General features: G+C 34.0%; 4 protein-coding genes across 5 annotated transcripts in view; 2 read left to right on the top strand and 2 right to left on the bottom strand.

The window, feature by feature from the left end:
- Positions 1–5,485: 5,485 nt before the first annotated feature.
- On the bottom strand, positions 5,486–7,299 carry LOC149425508 (gamma-butyrobetaine dioxygenase-like). The gene has a single exon (XM_089650709.1). It carries the CDS (start codon positions 7,047–7,049, stop codon positions 5,784–5,786), a length of 1,266 nt encoding a protein of 421 aa, XP_089506835.1. The 5' UTR covers positions 7,050–7,299; the 3' UTR covers positions 5,486–5,783.
- A 614-nt stretch (positions 7,300–7,913) lies between these two features.
- On the top strand, positions 7,914–9,495 carry LOC149425509 (mitotic spindle assembly checkpoint protein MAD2B-like). The gene has a single exon (XM_089650712.1). It carries the CDS (start codon positions 8,093–8,095, stop codon positions 8,672–8,674), a length of 582 nt encoding a protein of 193 aa, XP_089506838.1. The 5' UTR covers positions 7,914–8,092; the 3' UTR covers positions 8,675–9,495.
- Positions 9,496–9,532: 37 nt separating this feature from the next.
- The window catches only part of TyrRS (Tyrosyl-tRNA synthetase), a 326,170-nt gene continuing 313,316 nt past the window's right edge, over positions 9,533–22,386 (bottom strand). The window contains exons 2-8 of one of the 2 annotated variants that reach the window (XM_089650711.1): positions 21,525–21,648; positions 21,139–21,282; positions 14,785–14,927; positions 13,620–13,774; positions 12,443–12,583; positions 10,987–11,172; positions 9,533–9,884 (exon numbers count right to left, since the gene is read on the bottom strand). In XM_089650711.1, the coding sequence (XP_089506837.1) occupies positions 9,616–9,884; positions 10,987–11,172; positions 12,443–12,583; positions 13,620–13,774; positions 14,785–14,927; positions 21,139–21,282; positions 21,525–21,623 (1,137 nt within the window). In that variant the 5' untranslated portion in view covers positions 21,624–21,648 and the 3' untranslated portion in view covers positions 9,533–9,615. Of the gene's footprint in view, positions 9,885–10,986; positions 11,173–12,442; positions 12,584–13,619; positions 13,775–14,784; positions 14,928–21,138; positions 21,283–21,524; positions 21,684–22,386 lie in introns of those variants that run through there. The other variant, XM_089650710.1, reaches the window with a different exon arrangement.
- Positions 21,889–22,374, top strand: mRpL42 (mitochondrial ribosomal protein L42). Its single transcript, XM_089651151.1, has one exon. It carries the CDS (start codon positions 21,936–21,938, stop codon positions 22,296–22,298), a length of 363 nt encoding a protein of 120 aa, XP_089507277.1. The 5' UTR covers positions 21,889–21,935; the 3' UTR covers positions 22,299–22,374.

A 22,386-nucleotide genomic window follows, 5' to 3' on the forward strand; every position in this document is an offset into this window, starting at 1 on the left:
TGACGGTTTAAAAAAAATTGAGAAACGTCTAACCAAGTGTATTGAGCTCCAAGGAGATTATGTTGAGAAATAAAAAAAAAATACAAAAATACAAACTCTTTTAATGCTTTTTTTCTAAGGACTTATTGACCCACCCTCGTAGATTAATTTATCTTATTACTGTTCTGGTTCAATGAATGCATGATAAAGAAATTGTGTTTATCACATTGCAACCACTGTAGAGATAATCTGTAGAAGTAAATATGCTATAATATTGCTAATACATCCAACTAAGCTGTCATACCCTTAAATTAAATATACCATTCCTGAGAGAAAGTCCAGTTATGTCCAATTATGTCCTAAATTTCTCCTGTATCTAAATTTCACTAGTAAACAATTAGTTAATGTTAATTAAGTGTTAATCTAAAGTGACCTACCAGGTAAGTATTGTACTGTATATTATCTCCATATATAGCTAGTCATAACAGAGTATAAATGTATTATATACTTGTACAGCGCCCTTGAGGTGATTTTGCACAAAAACGGCGCTATAAAAATCATCCAAATATTATTATTATTAACTCCAATGAAATTGTGGCAATATCAACAACTCTGGCCGCTAGAGGTGCTAGAGTAGCATATTGACTTTGAAATTCCTTTTAACCCATTGGCATCCGAATTGTTAGCTAAAAAATTGTCCTTAACATCCGAATTAATTTTGTAGCAAAAGTTTTAAGTGCAGTGGTGTACTAAATCTTTCATAACTTTTAAACTAAACATGCAAACGAAACAATCTTTTTTAATTTACTTGTGCATTAAATCAAGGTACGTAAAAAATATATGCATTGTTTTAAAAAATAATAATAATATGATTAAACGAGGATATGAAAATTTTTTTTTTTTTCTTCATTTTTTATAATTGGATTAAGAATAGTTGTACATTAATCATACTTATTACCATAATATATGTTTTTTGCCATTTGGGCTCTTGTTAGCCACTCACCATTCGTTTTACGAACAAGCTTGTCAATTCCGGAAACACACGCCATTTTGAAAAAATTCAATGAAGCTAAAATATAACAAAATTTGAATCGTAAATATCAGGAAAAAATTGTACCAACGGAGTCCTGCCAATTACAACGAAATAAATGCTTAATTATCTACAGAGCAACTGGCATTTAAAATTTTAAACACAGATGTCAATAATGTATCCCTTTTTCGTTTTTAAGCCGACAGACATCAGACCCGCCGGGACGGCGTCGTTTGAGGCCAATGGGTTAATGGCGGCAAATTCAATTTATTTAGTTTAGCTTGGTAGTGGTGTTAAATTTATTTTCATCAATATTAATACAATGAATGTCTTGGAGGACATACGTCCGTCCTATCGAGACTATGAGTTATTTTTATTTTATCGACGGAAGCATCTGGAAGTGAGCTAGGGATCGACTGTACTCGTAACCATTCGGTTACGACCGACGTGCTTTCTCTGTCAGATCTTTGGAAATTCCTTAAAACTACATTAACTGGATAATATTAATTTAGATCTACACACTCTACCGACATCTGGTGGCGGTATCGAAACTACAACCAAATACATCATACTAAAAAATTTTTTTTGATTAATTTCACTCAAAATAAGAGAAAATTGACACATCTGGCACACGTAACACACTGCTATTGGTATTTATATTCAGTGACTACAACAATGTTGCACATTATTACAATGCAAGTAAAACAGAAATAAATGCACTATTTTGATCAGTGTGAGTCACAAAACATTATTTATAACTCAATTAGTATTTACCCTTTGACTGTAGATACGCAGTGCTCAACATGATTACCTTTGTGATAGTTTATTTTGAAATTAATTTACATGAATATAATATAAGAATAAATATTTATTTTATTTTGTGACTAACTGACGTTTACCCGGCATTGCTCGACTTTGAATAAATATAATATTCATGGTTTATGTACATAAACCTTCCGGAAGAAATTCTCTAAATGATAGTGAAAACCCTATCAAACTTCGTTACATTATTTAGAAGAACTAAGGGCACAAACAGACAGAGGCGGATAGTGACTTTGTTTTATACTATTTAGAGCAGTGATGGGCAAAGTACGGCCCGCGGGCCAAGTCCGGCCCGCCAGGCTAGTCAATCCGGCCCGCGACATTGTTTTGAATAACCCTACCACAATTTACCAATTGAACAAAATGTATTTTCTACGTAGATAGAATAGAATACTTAAAGGTTTCCTTCTCATTGTGTTTTAAGTACGGTATTATTGCATCTAATATTAGTTTGCACACAACCTCGCGCTTTGCAGATCGGTAGCATGGCGAATGCATGGCGATGAGAAGTGCAATGCGTGTGTTGCTCGGCTAAGTTCGGGACGAATCGGGCGCTACCATTTTCGTTTCCTCTGTTGTCAAGGTCAGTGTTCAATCGTTCAATGTTCATCAGTGTAGTTCGGACAGTCACGACACGACGTCGCGTGCGTAGTTAGTGTCAAGTCACCTCTGCGGCTGTATGCCTGGTTTGTGTTTTTGTTTGTGTTTTGTTTTGGTTGTGCTTTTTTGGTAGTGTTTTTGACATTTTTGATCGTTACAATGGCAAGTAAAAAACGTAAAGTTGATTCAGAATGTCGTATTTTTAAAGATGAGTGGACTTGGAAATACTTTTGTACACATATTAAGGATAAACCTGTGTGCCTCATATGCAATGAAGCTGTAGCGGTATTTAAGGAATTCAACCTCTCACGACACTTCATGAAAACAAAGCTGTTCTCAAAAGCTAGCTACACATGCCAGTTACGTTGTAGCATACAATATTGCAAAAAGTATCAAAGCATTTTCTGATGGTGAATTTCTAAAAACTTGTATGATCCAAGTATGTGACATTTTGTGTCCTGACAAAACAAAGGATTTTGAGACAGTAAGTTTGTATCGAAAAACAATTTCTTCTAGAATTGAAGTAATTGATAATCAGTTTGTCTCACAACTAGAGTCAAAGATAAGCGAGTTTAAATTCTGTTCTTTTGCGTTGGATGAAAGTACGGACATAATTGACACAGCTCAGTTACTGATATTTATAAGAGGTGTTGATGACAACTTTTGTGTTACTGAAGAATTAGCTTGCATGCGTTCATTAAAGGGAACGAACAAAAAGGATCAGACATTTTTCAAGAATTTCAAGAAACTATCACGTCTTTGAAAGTACCTTTGACCAAAATTTGTAACATCACTACCGATGGAGCACCGAATATGACAGGGACGAAATCTGGTTTCGTAGGCATGTTTAAGGAATCATTTCCTGGGAACAAAGCTGTGTTTCTTCATTGTATCATACATCAAGAAGCTCTGTGTAAATCTGCTCTAGACATGAAACATGTGCTTGATGTTGTTATTAAGCTTGTTAATAGCATTCGTTCACGAGCACTCAATCATAGACAATTTCTTGACTCATTGCAGTCTGAGTATTCTGATGTACTTGACTACACTAAAGTAAGGTGGCTCAGTGCAGGACGAGTTTTCGAACGAGTTTGGGATTTAAAAGATGAAATAATCTCTTTCATGGTAGAAAAAGGAATGGAAGAATGTGAACATATGAAAGATATTGTATGGCTTTCAGACTTTGCATTTTTTACAGATCTTCTCAGTCACATCAATAAATTGAACCTTAAACTCCAGGGAAGAAATCAATTAATCAATAATATTTGGGGTCATATCAGGAGTTTCAAAATGCAATTGAATCTATTTTCTAAACAACTAGTCAAGAAAGATTTTACCCATTTTCCAAGACTAAAACCTATTGCAGTTAGGGAGGACCAACTTAAGAACTATGAGAAAAGCATGAAATATCTTTATGAAGAATTTGAACGAAGATTCCAAGACTTCAAAGTTATAGAACAGGACCTGGACATTTTTAGCATGCCATTTAATATGGATTGTGAATCAGTCAAACTAGAATTGTAGCTCGAATTGATTGAGTTGCAATGTAACACTGAATTGAAGCAACTGTTTCTCAACGTTTCCAAAATTGAATTCTACAAGGCCCTGTCAAAATCAAGTTTCCCAAACCTGAAATCTCACGCTCAGAAGATAATTGCGATGTTTGTATCTTCCTACATCTGTGAACAGGTGTTTTCTAATATGAAGCTTCGCAAAAACAGTGTTAGAAACCGATTGACTGACCACCATTTAGCTTCACTACTGTGAATCAGCTCATCCCAGTTTTTACCAGATTATGATAAACTTTTAGAAGCTCAGCCACAGTTTCATCTGTCACATACGCCTTCATACTATTCTAAAGAATAATCAATTTTTGTTACTTTTTACCATTTTAGCATATAATGTACTCAGTATTATGAATGATGTAAAAATTAAAAAATAAAGTACTTATATCACATATAAAAAATTATTTTATTAAATTTTTTTTCCGGCCCGCCTAGATAATTTTTTATTTTATCTGGCCCTTTCCTTAAAAAGTTTGCCCATCTCTGATTTAGAGATTATTAATATTCAAAAACACTATAACATATAATCGTCATACTATATAATGACACCGTCCTTACGAGGTGATCACAAGTAGAAGGGACAGTGGACGGTCAGTTCTTTGAGATTAGTTTAAAGTGCTGTCGACACGTTTCCACAATCGAACAAAAGGAGAAAATGTAGACAGTTTTGTAGACAAACGTCAGATACAAAAATTTTCTTTTTTTTCTTTCACTGACTGACTCGGCTGATCTCACTGACTGAGTGAAGCGCCGAGTTGAGTATGCAGGTGGAGGGGGTACTTACTCGATCGAGTCATTGGGCCTTTCCTCTATCCACTGTCTCGCCTGAATCAATCGTCCGCTACTAGGCCGAGTAATGTGGAGCTGTAATTCAGGCATTACAGCATTTTTTTCAGAAAATTTGAACAATTCATCAAATTTCAAAGTTAATATGAAATTCCTTTTCAAGTTCTGTTACTATCCAAGTACTGTAAAAACGGACCAAAGATGAAATAATATCAGAACTTGAATTTTAAATTGATGAATTCGCTCATAATAGAATAATATCAGAATCAAATAGAACTTGAAAATTAACTTTAAATTTGATGAATTATTCAAATTCTGTGAAACAACTAGCCCTAATAATTACGGGCGTCCGCAATGCAATGTGTCAACACAGAGGTTATCAACGCAGTAAAAAATTATGTGTTAATAATAAAATAATTTTATTTTCATATTATGAGAGTCAATTTAATAATATTATACTTATTCTAAAAAACAATTATAATGATTAATTAATGTGCAAAACACAACCCGGCTGATACAACCAAAAAATTAATAAATTAAAAATTAAGTTATTTTTATATTCCACTATAAAAATATTGAATATTCATCCTAGGCTTGCAACAAAGTCAATGTATGTCGCATGTTAAAAATAAAAATTAATATATTTATCCAAGATACTATCTAGATAAAATAATCTAAAAAATAGCAGCCAAAAGATAATATATATTGCTACCAACATTTTGAAAATGTAGGTAGCACTTAGTCGAAGTATAATACAGTTAAATATGACGGAAGTTGATATGGTCGAATTAGCGGTCAGAGCATTACCCTGGCAAGGCAGGGGTCGTGGATTCAATTCCCAGATGCGACCGAATCATTTTCTGTTTCACATCTTTGCTTTCTCAAGCAAGATAAATAATATATTTAATAACAAAATAAGAAATTCAATATTAAATAATGTTGGTAATAAAGTACTGGTTGATTTCATTAGTCCTAACTATATAACACTCCTTTATACAAATCTATTTATTTTTCAAGACTCTAATTCTTGAAAATATATAATCCCAATCAAGGTAAGCTCCAATGATATGCCTCGTGTTATCAGCTGTGTCCTGGTACTCGGCTCTTCCATGCAATAACCTTCTGTTATCAAAACATAACATTTCTCCCGGAGAGACTTTATACATTGCTGCATTCTCATAAACCAAATTGACAAATTTCTTCATACTTTTATACCAAGGTCCCACCTGGTCAATGGGTATGTTGAAGTGACTTCCTCTCTGTGGAACGGAGTGGTTGATTCGTACAATCTCCCCGTCGGAATCCTCGCATATGACCGGAGACCTGAATAAACTGTGGAATTTGTTGTTTCCTTCCTGTCCATAATCCTCCCAGTCTACCAAAGTTTGCGATAGCACCCTGTAACAGTCTGGATCGTGGGTCTTCAAGTAGCGGGCTGCGTACAATCCGTCAGACAGCATATTGTCTCCACCTGGACCGAGGGATTGAGTCACACAATGCAGGAGGTTCACTCCGGGTTTGTATTCGTAGTAAGGTAAGTCTGTGTGCATCTGTAGGTTACTAGATAAGTACGCAACATTTGTTGTTCCCGGTTTGGCTCTAACGCTAAACTCTTCTCCGTAATGAGTCCTCCTTATAAATTCTACTCTATTAGCAATTCGTCTGCAAGAGTCATTCCCAGGTGGTACATTTGTAATTAAAGACATACCAAAGACACTGAGTGCTTCCAGCCATTCTTTCAAACCACTATCCTCAGCCATAACAGAAGCAAAATCAAATCTTTTGAATAGTGGCTCAAAATCATCCTTATTCCATGTTACTCTTTTGGGTTTGTAGGTGTCGGATAAAAAGTGTTTTCTGTTTTCCGAAGTGAAGTTTCGATCGTATAACCAGTCCATGTTAAATGCAGAAGTGTGGTCGTCGTTCCACTTAATAGTAACTTTTCTTTCATATTCGTCGGTTGAAATGGATTGGGGTTGAACACCAATATCGAAAGATTTCCAGTGAATAATCCTACTCTGAGAGTTTGGGTGAAAGCATTTGTCGCATTGGCAATTATCCCTCAACCATACTAGTGGGAAGTCATAGTAAGAACTTTTCAATTGGATTCGCAAATTATCACCAAATATTTTCACTGTTTCAACGGATAAACTGCTTTGTAATGTTGAATAAAAAGATCCATTCACTCGCAAACTACTATTTGCAAATAAAGGCAAAACCTTTACTAACCGAAGGTTGCGTAAAATTTTTCTAATACCGTCTTGCATGTTACCGAAAAAAATTGTCAGTGCCAACTTGGTGACCTTTTGAACTTTTTTTTATGGTTCCAAAGTTTCAATCTGTCTGGATATTTTTCTGATTATCTTAAAAAATTATAATTGTTTCTGAATTCAATGAATCGATTCTTCTTTTATCAGTGGTAGTAAGGGCTCTGACTTTGAGAAAGAAAAATGATAAATTTATAGAAAACTATGTATAAAACGTTTGTTTTAACTGTTATCAACTTTCAAAAACATTTCTTATTTTATACGCGGCAGTCGGTGTTACCAGTTGCCAAATTATTATGCCAATAGAAAAAAATAAAATTTCTTCATTTACAAATAGACGCATTCACAGTGAAACGTATTTAAATATATATATTTTTTATAAAAGTGAATAAATCAAATCAGCACTAAAGTGGTTAGAAACAACGAATTCGTTTGATTTTATTGTATATATGTATGTAATATTTATTTTTTACCGCAGGGGTAGGCAGAATATTATTAATACTTTTTAATAATATTACGTTGTGAAGATCACCGATGTTCGTAACATTAAGCCCACGGTCTGGTAAGCAGGTAAGGAATCAATATAAATCGAGTGCTGTATGACCTGACGCAGAAAAGTAAAGTTTGCAGTGGAACCATTGTGGGACTTTTCTATGCAGGGTCCTACGGTTTTATGTCGATTCCTTACCGTTTATATAGCTTTTTTTAAGACAAAATCGTGTCTCGTGTAATAAATAATTTAAAGGTTCGTGTTTTAAAAGTTTTTGCGTGAATGGAATACTTTATTAAATTAATAACCTACCTAGGGGAGTATTAACGGTATATTTATGCTAGTAACACTTTTAATCATCTGTCAATGATCTGTCATGTCGTGTCATGTTAAGGAAGTCTACCAAAGTCTACAAAGTTATTTATTGTGCTACAAAGAGTACAAAGTCATGACAAAGTCTATTTAGTATTCAAAACCCGGATGTTTGAATTTGACGCGATTTCTTGCGATAATGACTGCAAAGTTTGTTTACAATACATTCTAAGTAATACCGATGGATCCGATGACAGTAAATATTCTCCTGGAGTTTTTAGAAGTAGCTTTTCATAATATTCTGTTTCTAACGGATGTTTATCCTAAAGAAATCTTTGAAAATAGGAAAAAGTACGGGGCTCCAGTGAAGTATTCAATACATCCGCTAGTCAATGAATACATTATTAATTGTTTGGGAGTGATAAAAGAACTATTTAAATCTGGTTCATTAGAAAAGGTAGTACTTGCAATCATCAGTGAAACGCAGGTTGAACTACAAAAATTTGTTTTTGAAGTAGACGAAATTCAAAAATCTTCTGATGAGGACCCATATCTGATCAAATTAGAACAAAGTATGCGCTCTTTCTGCCTTAAACTGGCCAGCATGAAATCATCATTGAAACCTACCTCGGAAAACAGTACCTTTTCGATACAAATGCATACTATTGAATCGACGGCAGTGAACTTAGTGGGAAATGCTGCAATGGAACATTTCCCTATGATTGAAAAAGAAACCTCCGATAAATGCATGAAAGACAGCATAGTTCCAATTGTGGCTATAAATTTAAATGATCTATTCGTACAGGTGTATGCTGAGATCTGACAAAAACACCGAGTTAGACATACCTTTCGTGGGATTGAAGAGCTTCTTGTTTTGTGATAAAATATTATCTGTAACAGATAATATAATATAGTATCTAGAAAAAGATAAGCTACATTTTTCACGCTCGTTTAACCATTTTAAAGGCCACCTAATATTTTAATGAAAATAAAAACAATTGTTGGAAAGTTCATTGTTTATCCTGAACCTGCCCATTTGTCTATGTGTATCGATAACTGGTTCTATATGTTCCATCGACCTAAAACGCTCTGGACACAGCATTAGTGCTATTTTGTATGAATGGCGTTGAAGCCAAATCTAAGGTGAGGGTTGCTTGTGTCACCAAATACTCAAAAAATCATAAGCCGATGTAACTGCATTAACACAAAAATAAACTAATAATAGTTCATATGCACCAATCTGCATACAAATCAATTCAAAAGTAGGGATACAAGATGGCTGCCAGCAGTGGCGGCTTGTGACTTTTGGGTGTTCTGGAGTGCTAATATTACAAAAAAATTGCATTATTGATGTTGTTGTAGCTGAAAACAATTTTCAAACTTAAATTTGCTGAAAATATTCATACAAAACATTGAATTTTCCAAAAAAAATAAAACATCGTTTACAGCTACAACATCACGGGCTGCCACTGGCTGCCAGGCAATTTCCCCTCACCCTAGATTTGGCTTCAATGTCATTCATACAAAATAGCACTAATGCACTGTCCAAGGCTTCCTAGGTCCATGGATCTTTAATAATAAAACAGAATAAGGAAGTAGTCATGAAAAGCATAGATTATAATACTTGGTAGTACCTACCTAAACAGATTTATAATTAGTTGGAAAATAAACAAATTAAAAATAAGTGATAATTGGTGTTTTATTGCAAAAAAATAAATAGTTCCTCAAATCAATAAAATAATATGAATCTTGTTATGTATTGCATTATGCTGCTGGCTTTTTCTTGCTCTCCTTCTTGCCTTCTTTCTTGGCTGGTTTGGCGGGCGGTGGGTAGGCCTTCTCGGCCAGCTCCACGAGGGCAGGGTCCTCGAAGGTCTTCAGAATAGGAGCTAGCAGCTTGTTGATGGCGTCAGCAACGCAGTTCTTCAAGTCTCCAGGGTGGATCTCTTCCTTGGCGTAGGCTTCTTCCATCTCCTTGTAAGCAGTGTATGTTAAATTTCCGCCGTAAGCTTCTGGCCGGCATACGGTGAATACTGTAAGAAAAATAACGATTGAAATAAATACTACAACAGTGATGCTTATTCCAAAACTATGTGCTGAAAATCACATTAACCGCTAGGGGCCGGACCCCTGCATTCGCAGTGTTGAATCGTGCCCACAATACGAAGCATTTCAATTGCAGTGTCGAACTTATACACTCATTTTACCTCTAATGGGTCAGTTAAAGATAAAAATAAAAATGTCACTTTATTGAGTATTGCACAGGCGGGTATAACTCTGATCGAAAATTTGAACCGAAATATTGTGACGTCATATAATTGCCTAACTATAACCAACAATGAAAAACTCTGAAAGTCTATGGAATAAACTTTCAGAGTTTTTCATTGGTGTATAGTATAATAAGTAGGCTCCGAATGAGAATTTTACTGTCTATATATTGGCATATCTATGGTTTTTTAGGACCAATTTGTTTCATAGAAAAAGCCCGAAGTTATTGATCTAGTGAGTGGTTTATTTATGGTATTGCATTGTCTATGGGTTGAGTTTAACAAAATAAAATTATTTATTGAAGTTTCTTGTCAGCCATACTAAAAAAAACATCATTTATCACAATCTACCCATCTGCCCTAATGATGGACACTGTAGGGAAGTCTGAAAAGTTGGCAGGGAGGAGGAAGCGCAGCACGGCATAATCCCCCAAAAATCATTCATGATTATACTTTTGACCATGAGCATCTCAAATCATCTCATCCAAAGAGGAGAAAGTTGGGTTATTGTAAGCTCTGTAACATTTTATTTACGATTAACGCCATATTAAATGCCCCCCTTTAATTTTGAATATCGGTCTGTTTCAGCATTTGATCTAATTTTGACCAGCCGTCAATCAAAAGATGAAACTGGCTGAGAATATACTATAAAAATGGACTATGCAAAATGGTGCCAATCATTGCTTTGATCTGTCAATTAAATTTGACAGTTAATTATTATTATCTTATTCATAAATTTTAATATGTAAATTAAATCCTCAGCACGGGAGATCCCAGTGAGGATATCATTAGCTCTATTTGTTACAAAAAAGATAGATAGTAAACATTTATTATTATTATAATTTTTAATAAAAGTGGGGTTAGTTACCTTCATCCTCCTTCAAGAGCGGGAAGAGAACGTGCTGAGCAAAGGCGAGCAGACCATTCTCGGTGATGTTTCCCGGCTCGCAAAAAGCCTTCTTCAACTTCTTCTTGACGGTCGCCGGGTTGTCTAAAAGGTCTATTTTGCTATCCACTTCGGAGGAGGACATTTTACCTCCGGCGAGGCCGGGAACTGAAAGAAACATAAAAAATACATTATAAATTCCTCATTATTTCAACTTAAAGTTCAAAATCTCCTACATAAGAAACCTTTTTTGGTTATGGTTTTATTGTTTAATGTAGCAAATTAAGTTCTTTGGAAAATGATCGTAAAACATTTAAATATCTGTGCCTGAACTTCGCAAAATAAAATAAAACACTTTTTGGAGATGTTTTTTTCTGACATAAGTCAAAACAGGTGGCTGTTGTTCAGCAGGAATTTAAACCTTATCGCCATCTACAGTGAATCGCCTTACGGTTGTTTTTCTTACTTATTGTATAATCTTGGCATTGCAAAACTTTTATTCTATTCGATCAGCTTCATACACAGTTTTAGGAGATATCACTAGTCTAAGATTGTTGTACAGGAAGAAAATTATAAAATATGACATTTAGTTATAAAAAATGAAAACTTGGTTTTTATGTTTGGTTTAAAACTTCCACTGAATATTTTCATTTCACTTGTTTTTTTTTAAAACTTAATTTTATATATATCTAGACTTGCCACTTTCTTACCAAATTTAGATGAAATAAGTAAGAAATACTCTTGTTTTTTCAGTAAATTCTTAATTCAAACGTTGCTCATCTACGACAAAGAAAAACATTAAAAAAAAATGTGCATACGAACGGAATAAATGATTAGACGTTTTCGTATTTAAAAGTTGCATTGAATACTACCTCAAGGCCAACTAGAGAACAGGCCTGAAGGGTATCTGGCATTTGTATAATGAGTATAAGGGTTGATGCCATAAAGAATCCAAAGAATTTAGCTCATTAGCATGATACGGAATACCGCATTTAGGAAAACTGTGTCAACGTGTCTTATACGGGCTACGGCCCATTTAACAAGTGTCATGTTGACGCAAAATATAGAAAATCACCCTTCTGGTGGCCTGATGGTTTTTTGAGATGTCAAGTGATTAAGTCACTGCCATGCCATAATATAGCAGCGACAATTTGTTAATTGTATTTAACTGTTCTAATGACATGACATGTATCAAAACTTTCAATAAAGATTAAAAAAAAACCCTTTGGAAGAGTGACATCTCTTGACATAAATTGAAACATTGTATAAAATTTATAAAGAATGTCCATCTATTGACATAAGTTTGAACCGTGCATAAATTATATACACCTACTTTGTTGTGGACTTAGAGCAGCCAAAGTAAAAAAAATTTCACTAACGTTGAAAACAAATTTTTATTTAAATATTTTGATGTTTCTATAATTTCGTATAAACTCACCCATGGGATTCATAAGATGAATTCGCTTCTTGTAACCTAGAGCAGGCAGGTACTTCTCAGCCAATGTGAATATTTTCCGTTGATCAACACCACCAAACTGCGCATCAACTTTAAGGTATTCCTCATCCAGCGCTTGCAAACCTATAACCAAATTTTACATTTCGATCTGATGAGTTAACAGTAAGGACGGGTTGTTTCACAGAACTTGAACAATGCATCAATTTCAAAGCGATTTTCAAGTTCTGTGAAGGTTCTATTCGAGTTCTGTTATTATATCAATATTAACCAGTTGTTTCACAAAACTGAAATAATAACAGAACCTTAAGAGAACTTGAAAATCAGCTTTGAAATGTGATGAATTGTTCAAATTCTGTGAAACAACCCATGCTTAGACATTTGAGATGTTGAGGCAACTCGGGCATTTGAATATTCAAGTAGTTATATATATATTATATCGATAGATACTGATATAATTTACAAGATAAATGAAACAAAACTATTATGATTGTTGAGGAGTTTATAAAATTTATTTACATTTTTCTTTGTGTGAAAATATGTATAAAAAAAAACAGCTACACAATTCAACCATCAATATGTTTGAATTTAACCAGAAAGCAACTAATTTTCAAATTGTCATTGTATCTACGATCTACGTTGTCCAAAAGAAATCATTTTAAAGAAGTGAGTATTTCTGAGCAGTGGTAAGAATTATGTAGATTATCAGCTAGATCAGCGAAGATCAAAGTCATCCCCCGATTCAAAAGTTGCCCATAACGGTACAAGTTACTCGCCTCACTAGACCATGTTTAACCTCTAAGAGATTGAGTTTTTGAGAGAAGAAAGTGGTCAAAGAGTGAGTTTTTTTTTACTTCAAAAATTCCCATTTTTGAAAATTGCATACATATTTTGTATTATAAATATTTAAACATTGTTAAAAAAATACATACATAATAACAAAATAATCGAATCAATCAGATATTAATACATAATAATATTTTATATTGTATACCAAGAGTATCACTGATGCGTGAACAAAACAATTACATAGTTACCTAATAGTTCTGCCTTGTGATCGACACTGCTGGGCTGATTCAAATAGTATTCATAATAATTAATTTTAATAATTTTGCACAATGATGAGGAATACCACTTTGTCGGATTAGGGTATTGAATTTACCTGGGTACAGCAGACCACTCAAAAGCGGGTGATCCACTTGCTTAACCACTTCGGCTCCAGCCTTCTTGGCGTCGTGCTCCGTGATGATAGAACTTAGTCGGTACACGTCTAGAGTATACTCCTTAGACAGTTGGTAGTCTGTGCCACGGACAAATCTGCAAGCAGGCAACGAATCACGTTGATAATCAACAAATATAGAGAGTCTAGATCAATAAAAAAATAGTAGCCCACTTTGTTTAGAGGCCATGACCGAACAGGCGGCAGAATTAGCGAGTGCCTCAGCAACTCGTATAAATAAGCAATGTCTTACTACACATGCACCACCCGAGTAAGGCCTTTCTTCCACAGGGATAAGCAAGCATCCGATAATCGACGATTCAAGGATCTTGGCGATAAATCTGCACGTAGGTTTGTACACAGGCACATGTTGCCGATATTTGTAAACTCATCGGCGACGCCAGCCTCCCGCGACTAGCCCGGCAAGGTTGTTCCAACTCACGTCGTCGAGACTTTAAACATGGTGTCACTTGCTTCAGACAGTTTGTAACAATGCGTGTATTTTAGATCAAAGCTAGTAACAAAACAGTCAACAAAGAATGACAGGATATACAAATTACAGCTAGAGCAACTTGGGTAGTAAGTGAGGTTAAGAAAGCGTACTAGTTTAGATGTTTCGAAAATTTAACAAGATTGGTGGCGATGTGGGTCTCGTGATTTCAGTAGCGACTTATACTGACTGTGAACGACAAGTTGTTTACGACAACATGAGTATATACTTTATAATACATTATAAATTATGATTATATAATAAAAAATATTATATAAGTTGGACAAATCATTTTATATTAATACTAGCTGAAGTCCCCGGAGTCGCTCAGGCTTTACACCAAGTTTTTCGAAATCCGATGTAGACGCTGATCTTCATTTTATTTCAAAAGTCAAGTGTGCAAAATTTCATCAATCTCTGAATAAAACTTTAGATTTGTATAAAAATCAAATCCACGCCCGCCATGTTTATATATATTTTTTTTTTATGTGACACCTCACAAGAGCGTCCATAGATTATAGATTTTTAAGTTTTTAAATAAATCCTCCTAGTTTGAATTATTTCTTATGTGGATTTTAAATTGAAAAAAAATTTCCACTGTTGAATATATTACCGTACTTTAATTTGTCAATAGGTGTTCCAATGGACCCAAGCATTGCCTTGATGACCTTTTCATAGTAATCTGTCCTGTGGGCGAGTAGTTCCCAGGGCGCTTTCATGTTATCCAGGTAGGCATGGAGGTCGGCCAACAATATTGTCACCTGCAAACATGAAATTATTTTTAACCCTTAAGTGATGTTGTGGGTCTATGGGAACCACATCGAAACTCCCCCCCTCTGCCTCTCTCATCCTATACACCACTGAGCCCTGCTTGTCTCAGTTCCTTTGCAATTTAGTTCCTTAATAATCGTTTGGTTTCGGTTGCTTCCTTATTGTACCTTTTTAAAATGTCTGCTTAGAAGATTCTCATTTCTGAGCACAAACTGCCTCCTGTTTTATATTATTTTTTAGTTTTAATATTCTTGTGTTGTCCTGTCCTGCTGTTATTGTTATTCTAAGTTTGGTCATCACTTTGTATAAACAGTATATTTAGTTATTGAAGACAATATTAGTGATTTCTAAACGAAAATCTGAAACAGAAAAATCAGAAAAGGAAACGGTCACATCTGGGACTCGAACCCGATGTGACCGTTTCCTTTTCTGATTTTTCTGTTTCAGATTTTCGTTTAGAAATCACTAATATTGTCTTCAATATTTAAATATTACAATTTGAGGTTTTTACTCAATAAAGTTATTCCGAAAAATAAGTATATTTAGTGTTATAATATTAGATCTGTATTGGGTAAGGCGCACTGTAGGAATAATTTTAAGAACATGACCACTAATACTGAATTACCGTTTTTAAGTTTGTTATAGTGAAGTGAAATGACACTAAACTGCGCTATATAAATGCCACGTCATTATTATTATTCCTTCCTATATTTTGACTGAGATCACGCAGGAGGATAGTCATATGGGTCCCTGGGACCCACCATAAAAGATAATTGATATTATGAGAAAGATATTGTTGTTTTGTGTATGCAAATTTTAAAAGTTTGTCAAATTATATATACGAAAACATCATCTTTAGTAACCAAGATATCATATTTTAATTATTGTTGGAATTTTGTATTAAGTCTTAATTTCAAAAATGAAAATATGTATACTGTTTTTATATATTTTTGGAATATATCTCTGATTTGTTGTAAAGATTTGTGATTAATAATTATTTTTAAAAAACCTTTATCTTTATTTTTTTTATTAATTTTTATTTAAGGTTATTAACAAAATCATGTGCGCTACCCGACTCACTAGACAATATCTGTTCTGAGCCGGGTAGCAGTATAATTACATATATTTTGTACACAAATCAGGCTTAACATATTCTTTTCGGGAAACGAGAAAACTCGTCATACGCCTTTTTACAGTAAGACGCGGGAGACGAGTTTACTCGTTTTGTTAATACAATTGATAAACAAGGGGTTCTAAATGGGTGCGGGGTCATGTGTTTTCTATTGTCGGCAGTACTCGATCTATCTAGCTGTCAATAAACAAGTCAGAACATTGCAATTATTTTATTACCTGATAATTTTAACAAAGGATTTTGTTATTGCATTTTCGTTCGTCTCGCCAGTAACTGCTTTATACCGCTTTCGTACAGACGTCTTATATTCATGTTCCTGAGTTCATTTTGCTTATATTACACATTTTTGTGTATTAAATACCTAAGAACGATTTTGTGTTGGTGAAAAATCTCAAGTTTTTTTGAACTGCCTCTTGTTTATTGAGTGATATTGTTTTTGATAAATATTATTTTTGAATGCTATACATAATTTAACTTTCCCCGAAAATGAATCAAGATACATACGAGAGTGACGATGAATTGTTTGCTGACAATTTATCAAATTGTTCCTGCCAAAGTGACATAGAAAGTTTATCCGATTACGATCTTTGTGAAGAAGATGTTATTCCTCTTCCATCAACGTTTACCCAAAGAAGAATAAGTTCATTATCTAGTTCTGATTTAGACCATCTATTTAAAGTAAAACACTGAAAGTTTCATCTAAAAATATCAAATAGATCATAAGATATGAATATTTTGCGGAAAGTCTAATTTTGGCGCTAAAATTTAAAAAAACATCCGCGCTATGCTGTGATTTGGCGGGAAAATGCCTGACCATATAGTGTTAATAAAAATACAAAAAAATACAAAAAATAATGTAGATGTAAAATATTACATGCATATATGGATAAAAACAAAAAAATTAAACAAACTTTAGTGTGTGAGAAAAAATGCAACAAAGAAAAAGGGAAAAAAAAGAGAGAGAGCAAAAGAGTATGCAATATATGGGAGACACATTAGAAACCGTTTTCGGTGTAAAAAAGTACATTTACTCAAAAATTATGTTTATTAACACGGATGGTTTGCAAGTAACTTGTTAATGCAATTTCTATTTTTGTTCATTAACCATGTATTAAAATTTTTATATTTTCTGTTGGTTTGAGTTATATGTTGTGTTTCTTTTAAGAAAATGTTGAATATGGAAGGAGCGAGGTAAGATTCATGTTTTTTAGCAAGAGTGGATTTAATTTTTGGCACTTGTAAATGATTGTTAGATTTAGCTCTAGTGTTCTGGGAGTGAGATATGTGGGAAGGTGACGATTTTATGCAATTTATGTGGATAATTTTTTTAATGAATAGCTTTCAGATATCAAGTATTTTATTTTTAATTCAAAGATTTTCAGTGGGATGAAGGTATGGTTTTTTTTAACAAAGTTCTAATAAGTGATTTATGAGCTGTATTAAGTAACTTAATGTATGTGTCTGCGGCTCCACCCCATGCCGATATACCATAAATGAAAATGCTTTGACAAATGGAAAGGTAAACATTTTTCAGTAGTTTAAGTGACATAATGTATCTAATCGTTTTAAAAATGTATATTTGTTTCCGGATTCTCATTACAAGCGAATTTATGTGAAGTTCCCATTTTAGTTTGCAATCCACTGTTAAACCAAGATACTTTATACTATCCGAATGCTCAATTTTTTCACAGTCATAGTTAGTGGTTTGTGATGTAGTACATGGATACAGATGTAAGAGCGGAACGGTTTTTGGTTGCCCAGTATTGGTTTTACTGAATATTAAAAATTTGGTTTTCGAGGTGTTTAGGGTAAGAAGATTTTTGTCGGGCCATTTTTTTATCTCCTTCATACCAAATTGTGCGCTTTTAAAAGCCTTTTCCCAAGATAGCTCCTTAAAAAGAAGTACAGTATCATCTGTGTAGCTGATCACATTATAGCAGAGTGTTGGAATTTTAATATCAGTGAGACCATTAACACATTGTTTGCGGGAGACGCTTAAAAGCGTCTTTTGCGTACTGTTGGTAGAGAGCGGGAGACGCTTAAAAGCGTTTTTCGTATTTGTACACTATTGGTAAAGCGCGGGAGATGCCAAAATGCGTTGTAGGTACACTTAGAGTAACAATATATTACGAGTAACGTATGATGTTGGTTACTCTGTGAAGTAAAAATTATGCGTCAGCTCTCGTGACACGTGTACTAGGTACCTGGCAATTCGTGGAATTGGGTCGGGTGGCCGGCCGACTGTGGTCATAAAACATGCATTTGAAATAAAATAACTGTAAGATAAATGTTTCTGTTTTTTTAAATCTTTATATTTCTTCAGTGTTAAAGCGATATTGTTTCGTTCAAGACGTTCTCTATTTTCTTTTCTGTCTACATTCCGCTTTAAAAATTTCGTACAAAGTATTTGTGTGCTGTGCTCGAAAATTTATTTGTTACATATTTGTTACATAATAAAGGGATATTTTTTCATAAAAAATAACCTATAAAATGGACTACGGTAATGATAATCGATTACAATAAATATATGAAAGGCATTGACCTAGCAGACCAATATCTTTCGTATTATTCTATTTTACGAAAAACCATCAAATGGACAAAAAGGCTAGCGATGTATATAATAAATTGTGCATTATTCAACTCATTTGTTGTGTACAACTCCGTAAAAGAAAGGAAAATAAAATATAAACAATTCTTTAAGGAAATCGCAGAGCACTGGGTGGCTGATCAGATTTCGTCAGATAATAGTCAAGACCCGGAACCAACACCATCAACATCTGGTATCCGAAAAAAATCTTCAAAATTTGATCCTCCAGGAAGACTATCGATGGATATGCGAAAACATATATTGGAAAAGATTGAAGGCCCTGGTAAAAATAAGAATCTACGAAAGCGATGTCGTGTGTGCGCGGTACACAAAATACTTAGCGAAACCCGGTACATGTGTAAATTCTATGATGTACCTTTACATGAAGGGAATTGTTTTCAACGATTTCATACTTTCAAACAATATTAGTGTTTAGTGGTGTGTATTTAAAAAAATATATACACTATGTTGAATGTGCATAAAATGACTAAATAGACAATACGACAAAAGTGCAGTTTTTTCAATTTTTTTTTAATTTAAACTTATATATCGTAATTGTTTCTTCAAAAATATAAAAATTTGTGACCAGATCATAATAAAAAAATTCGAATAAGGTAAAATACTGAAAATTTTATTTAAATTTGATCAATAGTTCAGAAGTTATAGCTATTTTACATGAAACGGAATTTTGGCGTGAACATGATAAAAATTGCCCGCTTTACGGCGTAGATTGATTAAAAAAAACCCCCCGCAAACATTGTGTTAATATAGATAAGAAAAAGAATAGGACCTGAGATACTACCTTGAGGCACTCCGTACTTTATTTCTGCTGTGTCACTCAAGCATTTATTTAATTCAACTATTTGTTTCCTATTTTTTGTATAACTGATGAACCATTTAAGCGGTTTTCCATTTTTTCCTATATTTTTAAGTTTTTCATATAGCAAATCATGAGAGATGGTGTCGAAGGCTATTGCCAGATCTAGAAATACTCCAATTACTTTAGATCCCTTATCTACATGTTTTACAATGTAGTTAAGGGATGGGATAAGGGATAAGGGACGGCCGGCATAGTCCAGTGGTAACGCATTGGACTGCCATTCCGAAGGTCGCGGGTTCGAACCTGGCGTGCGCAAATAAATTTTATTTGATTAATTTGTGTTATTTCACAATTAATTAATTAAAATAATATATAGTATATTTGCGGCACGTTCCAGAGTGGAAGATACTACCAGTATCGCCCTGGTGTAAGACCACCATTCAGAATTGAAACGTTGCTCCAAATGGCTTTAGCCGTGTTTAGTGACTAGATCTGAATAGCCAGGTACTTCCCCACCTTCCTCTTTCCCTTCCCCACTTACCTTCAGCCTCACAACATCCCCCAATTGGGGATGCCATAGTCTCACTGGCTCCAGACGGGAGCAGTTGGGACTCTTGTGAGGTATTCACTATAAAAAAAAAATAAAAAAAAAGTTGGTTAATTCAGAAATAGCCTGTTCTGTGCTCATTGTAGCCTGAAAACCGAATTGATGACCTGAGAGTAGGTAGTGTTTGTCGAGGTAGGATATAACTTTCACTTTAAGTAATTTTGAAAAATGTGGGTCCCGGGACCCACAAAGTCACTTACCAAAGTTTTGTTCGCCACATCACTTAAGGGTTAAAATCATTAATCCCCTTATTGACAGCCCTGCATTATGGCCACTAATTTCATTTTATGTTCCTAATAGTCACGCAAACTAAAATATATATTTCACTGCAACAATCACATCAATGCCAAATCGTTTATCAACTCTCTTATACCACGCTTGATCCTTGAAATGCAGAGCTCCCGCGATCTAATACCTCCATAGTGTGCTGACACTTGTGAAAGTCTTTTTTCTATCTAAATACTCATAAATTACTTAATTAACCCAAACTAAGAACCTAATAATCTATTTTGTGCATGTAAATGGTTGTTTCATGTAGTTATTGTTGAAACAAAGTGAACTTTCAATAATATGTGCCTAATAGTGCAGCGGTTAGGAAAGTAGTTACCATAAGTATGTTTTGTAATTATTTCCCTAATTGCTGCAATTCTAGGCACAGATTATGGAAATTACTCATTGTTTTAACAATTACTACAATAAACAACTAGTTACATGCACAAAATAGGTTATTATGTTCTTAGGTTAGGTTAATTAAGTAATTTATGCATATTTAGATTGAAACGAAACTTACGCAAGTGTTATGCCATACTAAAGAAAGTCCAAAGTGGCGGCAAAGGGATTTTATAAAGTGAATTTTAAACTTTGAATAAAAATGTAATTACAATGCATCTTCTAGCATCTATACCGATGTTAATCATTGTTTCTTTGTTTGTAAAAATTAAGTTGTAACGAAGTGTAATTTCCATAATATGTGCCTATTAAAAGACAGAGCGGTTAGTTAGTTAGTACAGTTAACATTCACCGTACGTTTCTATAAGAAATTGAAATCTCCAAACCTCACATCCTGCGCGAAGAAAGTCACTGATCTTTATCATTGGCACAAAGTAGGCGATATGAGGTCTGCCAGTTGTGGCGGTTCCCCAGTAGATCTGTACATCGCGGGTTTTAAGGACTTCAATTAATAGATTTTCACCTAAAACCTGTAAGAAAATATAGTATTAACTTCAGTATTGTAACCTGAATGATGAAATATAGTACATAATTTTGAAATTTGTTAATTGAATCTCAAATTACAAACCACAAAAATTCATCAATATCAATAAAAATATAAGTATTTAGATCACAATCATTATATTATCGCACTTTCACTTATTGCAAAAACTTCATGAGGTCAACAGCAGTAATAAAAAATAAAGTTATGTTTCAATTTAATATAACTTACTTCGTTCAAATTCCTAGTGATTAAATACTTTTTATTTTGTTGCTCTAATGATATACCAGCCAATTCATCAGTCATTTTATTCACTTCTTCTGTCGGCATTTTCTATAAAGTACAAAAGTACCACACGTATGAATCTGACTCTGACAGCGTGTAAATTCTGTGATGTGCTGTGATGACAGCTAGCCTAGCCCGCCGGTAGGTTATGTTTATGGCACTAAAATAACTTTTTACCAAAAGGTGAGTTATAAAAAAATGGGTAAATTTTAACAAAATTTGTATGGTAACACTGCTTGCACAATGGAAATGTCCCGACTTTGTAAATTACTCAATCACCATAGATATATTTTTTCATAGATACAAAACATAACCCTATTTTAATTTGATTTCGTTCTGTCAAAGTCAAAAGTGAAAATGTCGGTTCTGCTCCGCGCGCTCCATTTTGCAGTGAGAAATAAATCAGCCCCCTTATTGAGTATTTGCAATTTTAGCAAGATAACAATCACAGATGATGGAAGCACATTTGTGGCTCTACACCCAGAGAAGAAGTTCCCTTATGAACTCTCAAAACCAATACCCATCGAAGAAGTCAGGACCATACAATCGCCTCTGAAAATGGATGATAGAGAACAAGTGATGCGCGTGTTCAAAGATATTTCTCCTGATACTGCTAGGGAAAATCTCATGAAGATGACTCTTACCACAAAGCACCATTGGTTCCCGAGATCTAGGGACAAGAAGAAAAAGCACACACCAATGGATAGACAATACTTATAATTTATCATTCAATACACCCAAGTAAAATAGTTTTTTTAGTTGTAAGAATAAATGAAATAAAAGTTTTCATACTCAAGCATATTCTTTT

The sequence above is a fragment of the Hesperophylax consimilis genome, chromosome 3, assembly GCF_061612785.1.
Source record: "Hesperophylax consimilis isolate HC1 chromosome 3, BYU_Hcon_1.0, whole genome shotgun sequence".
Lineage (NCBI taxonomy): Eukaryota > Metazoa > Arthropoda > Insecta > Trichoptera > Limnephilidae > Hesperophylax > Hesperophylax consimilis.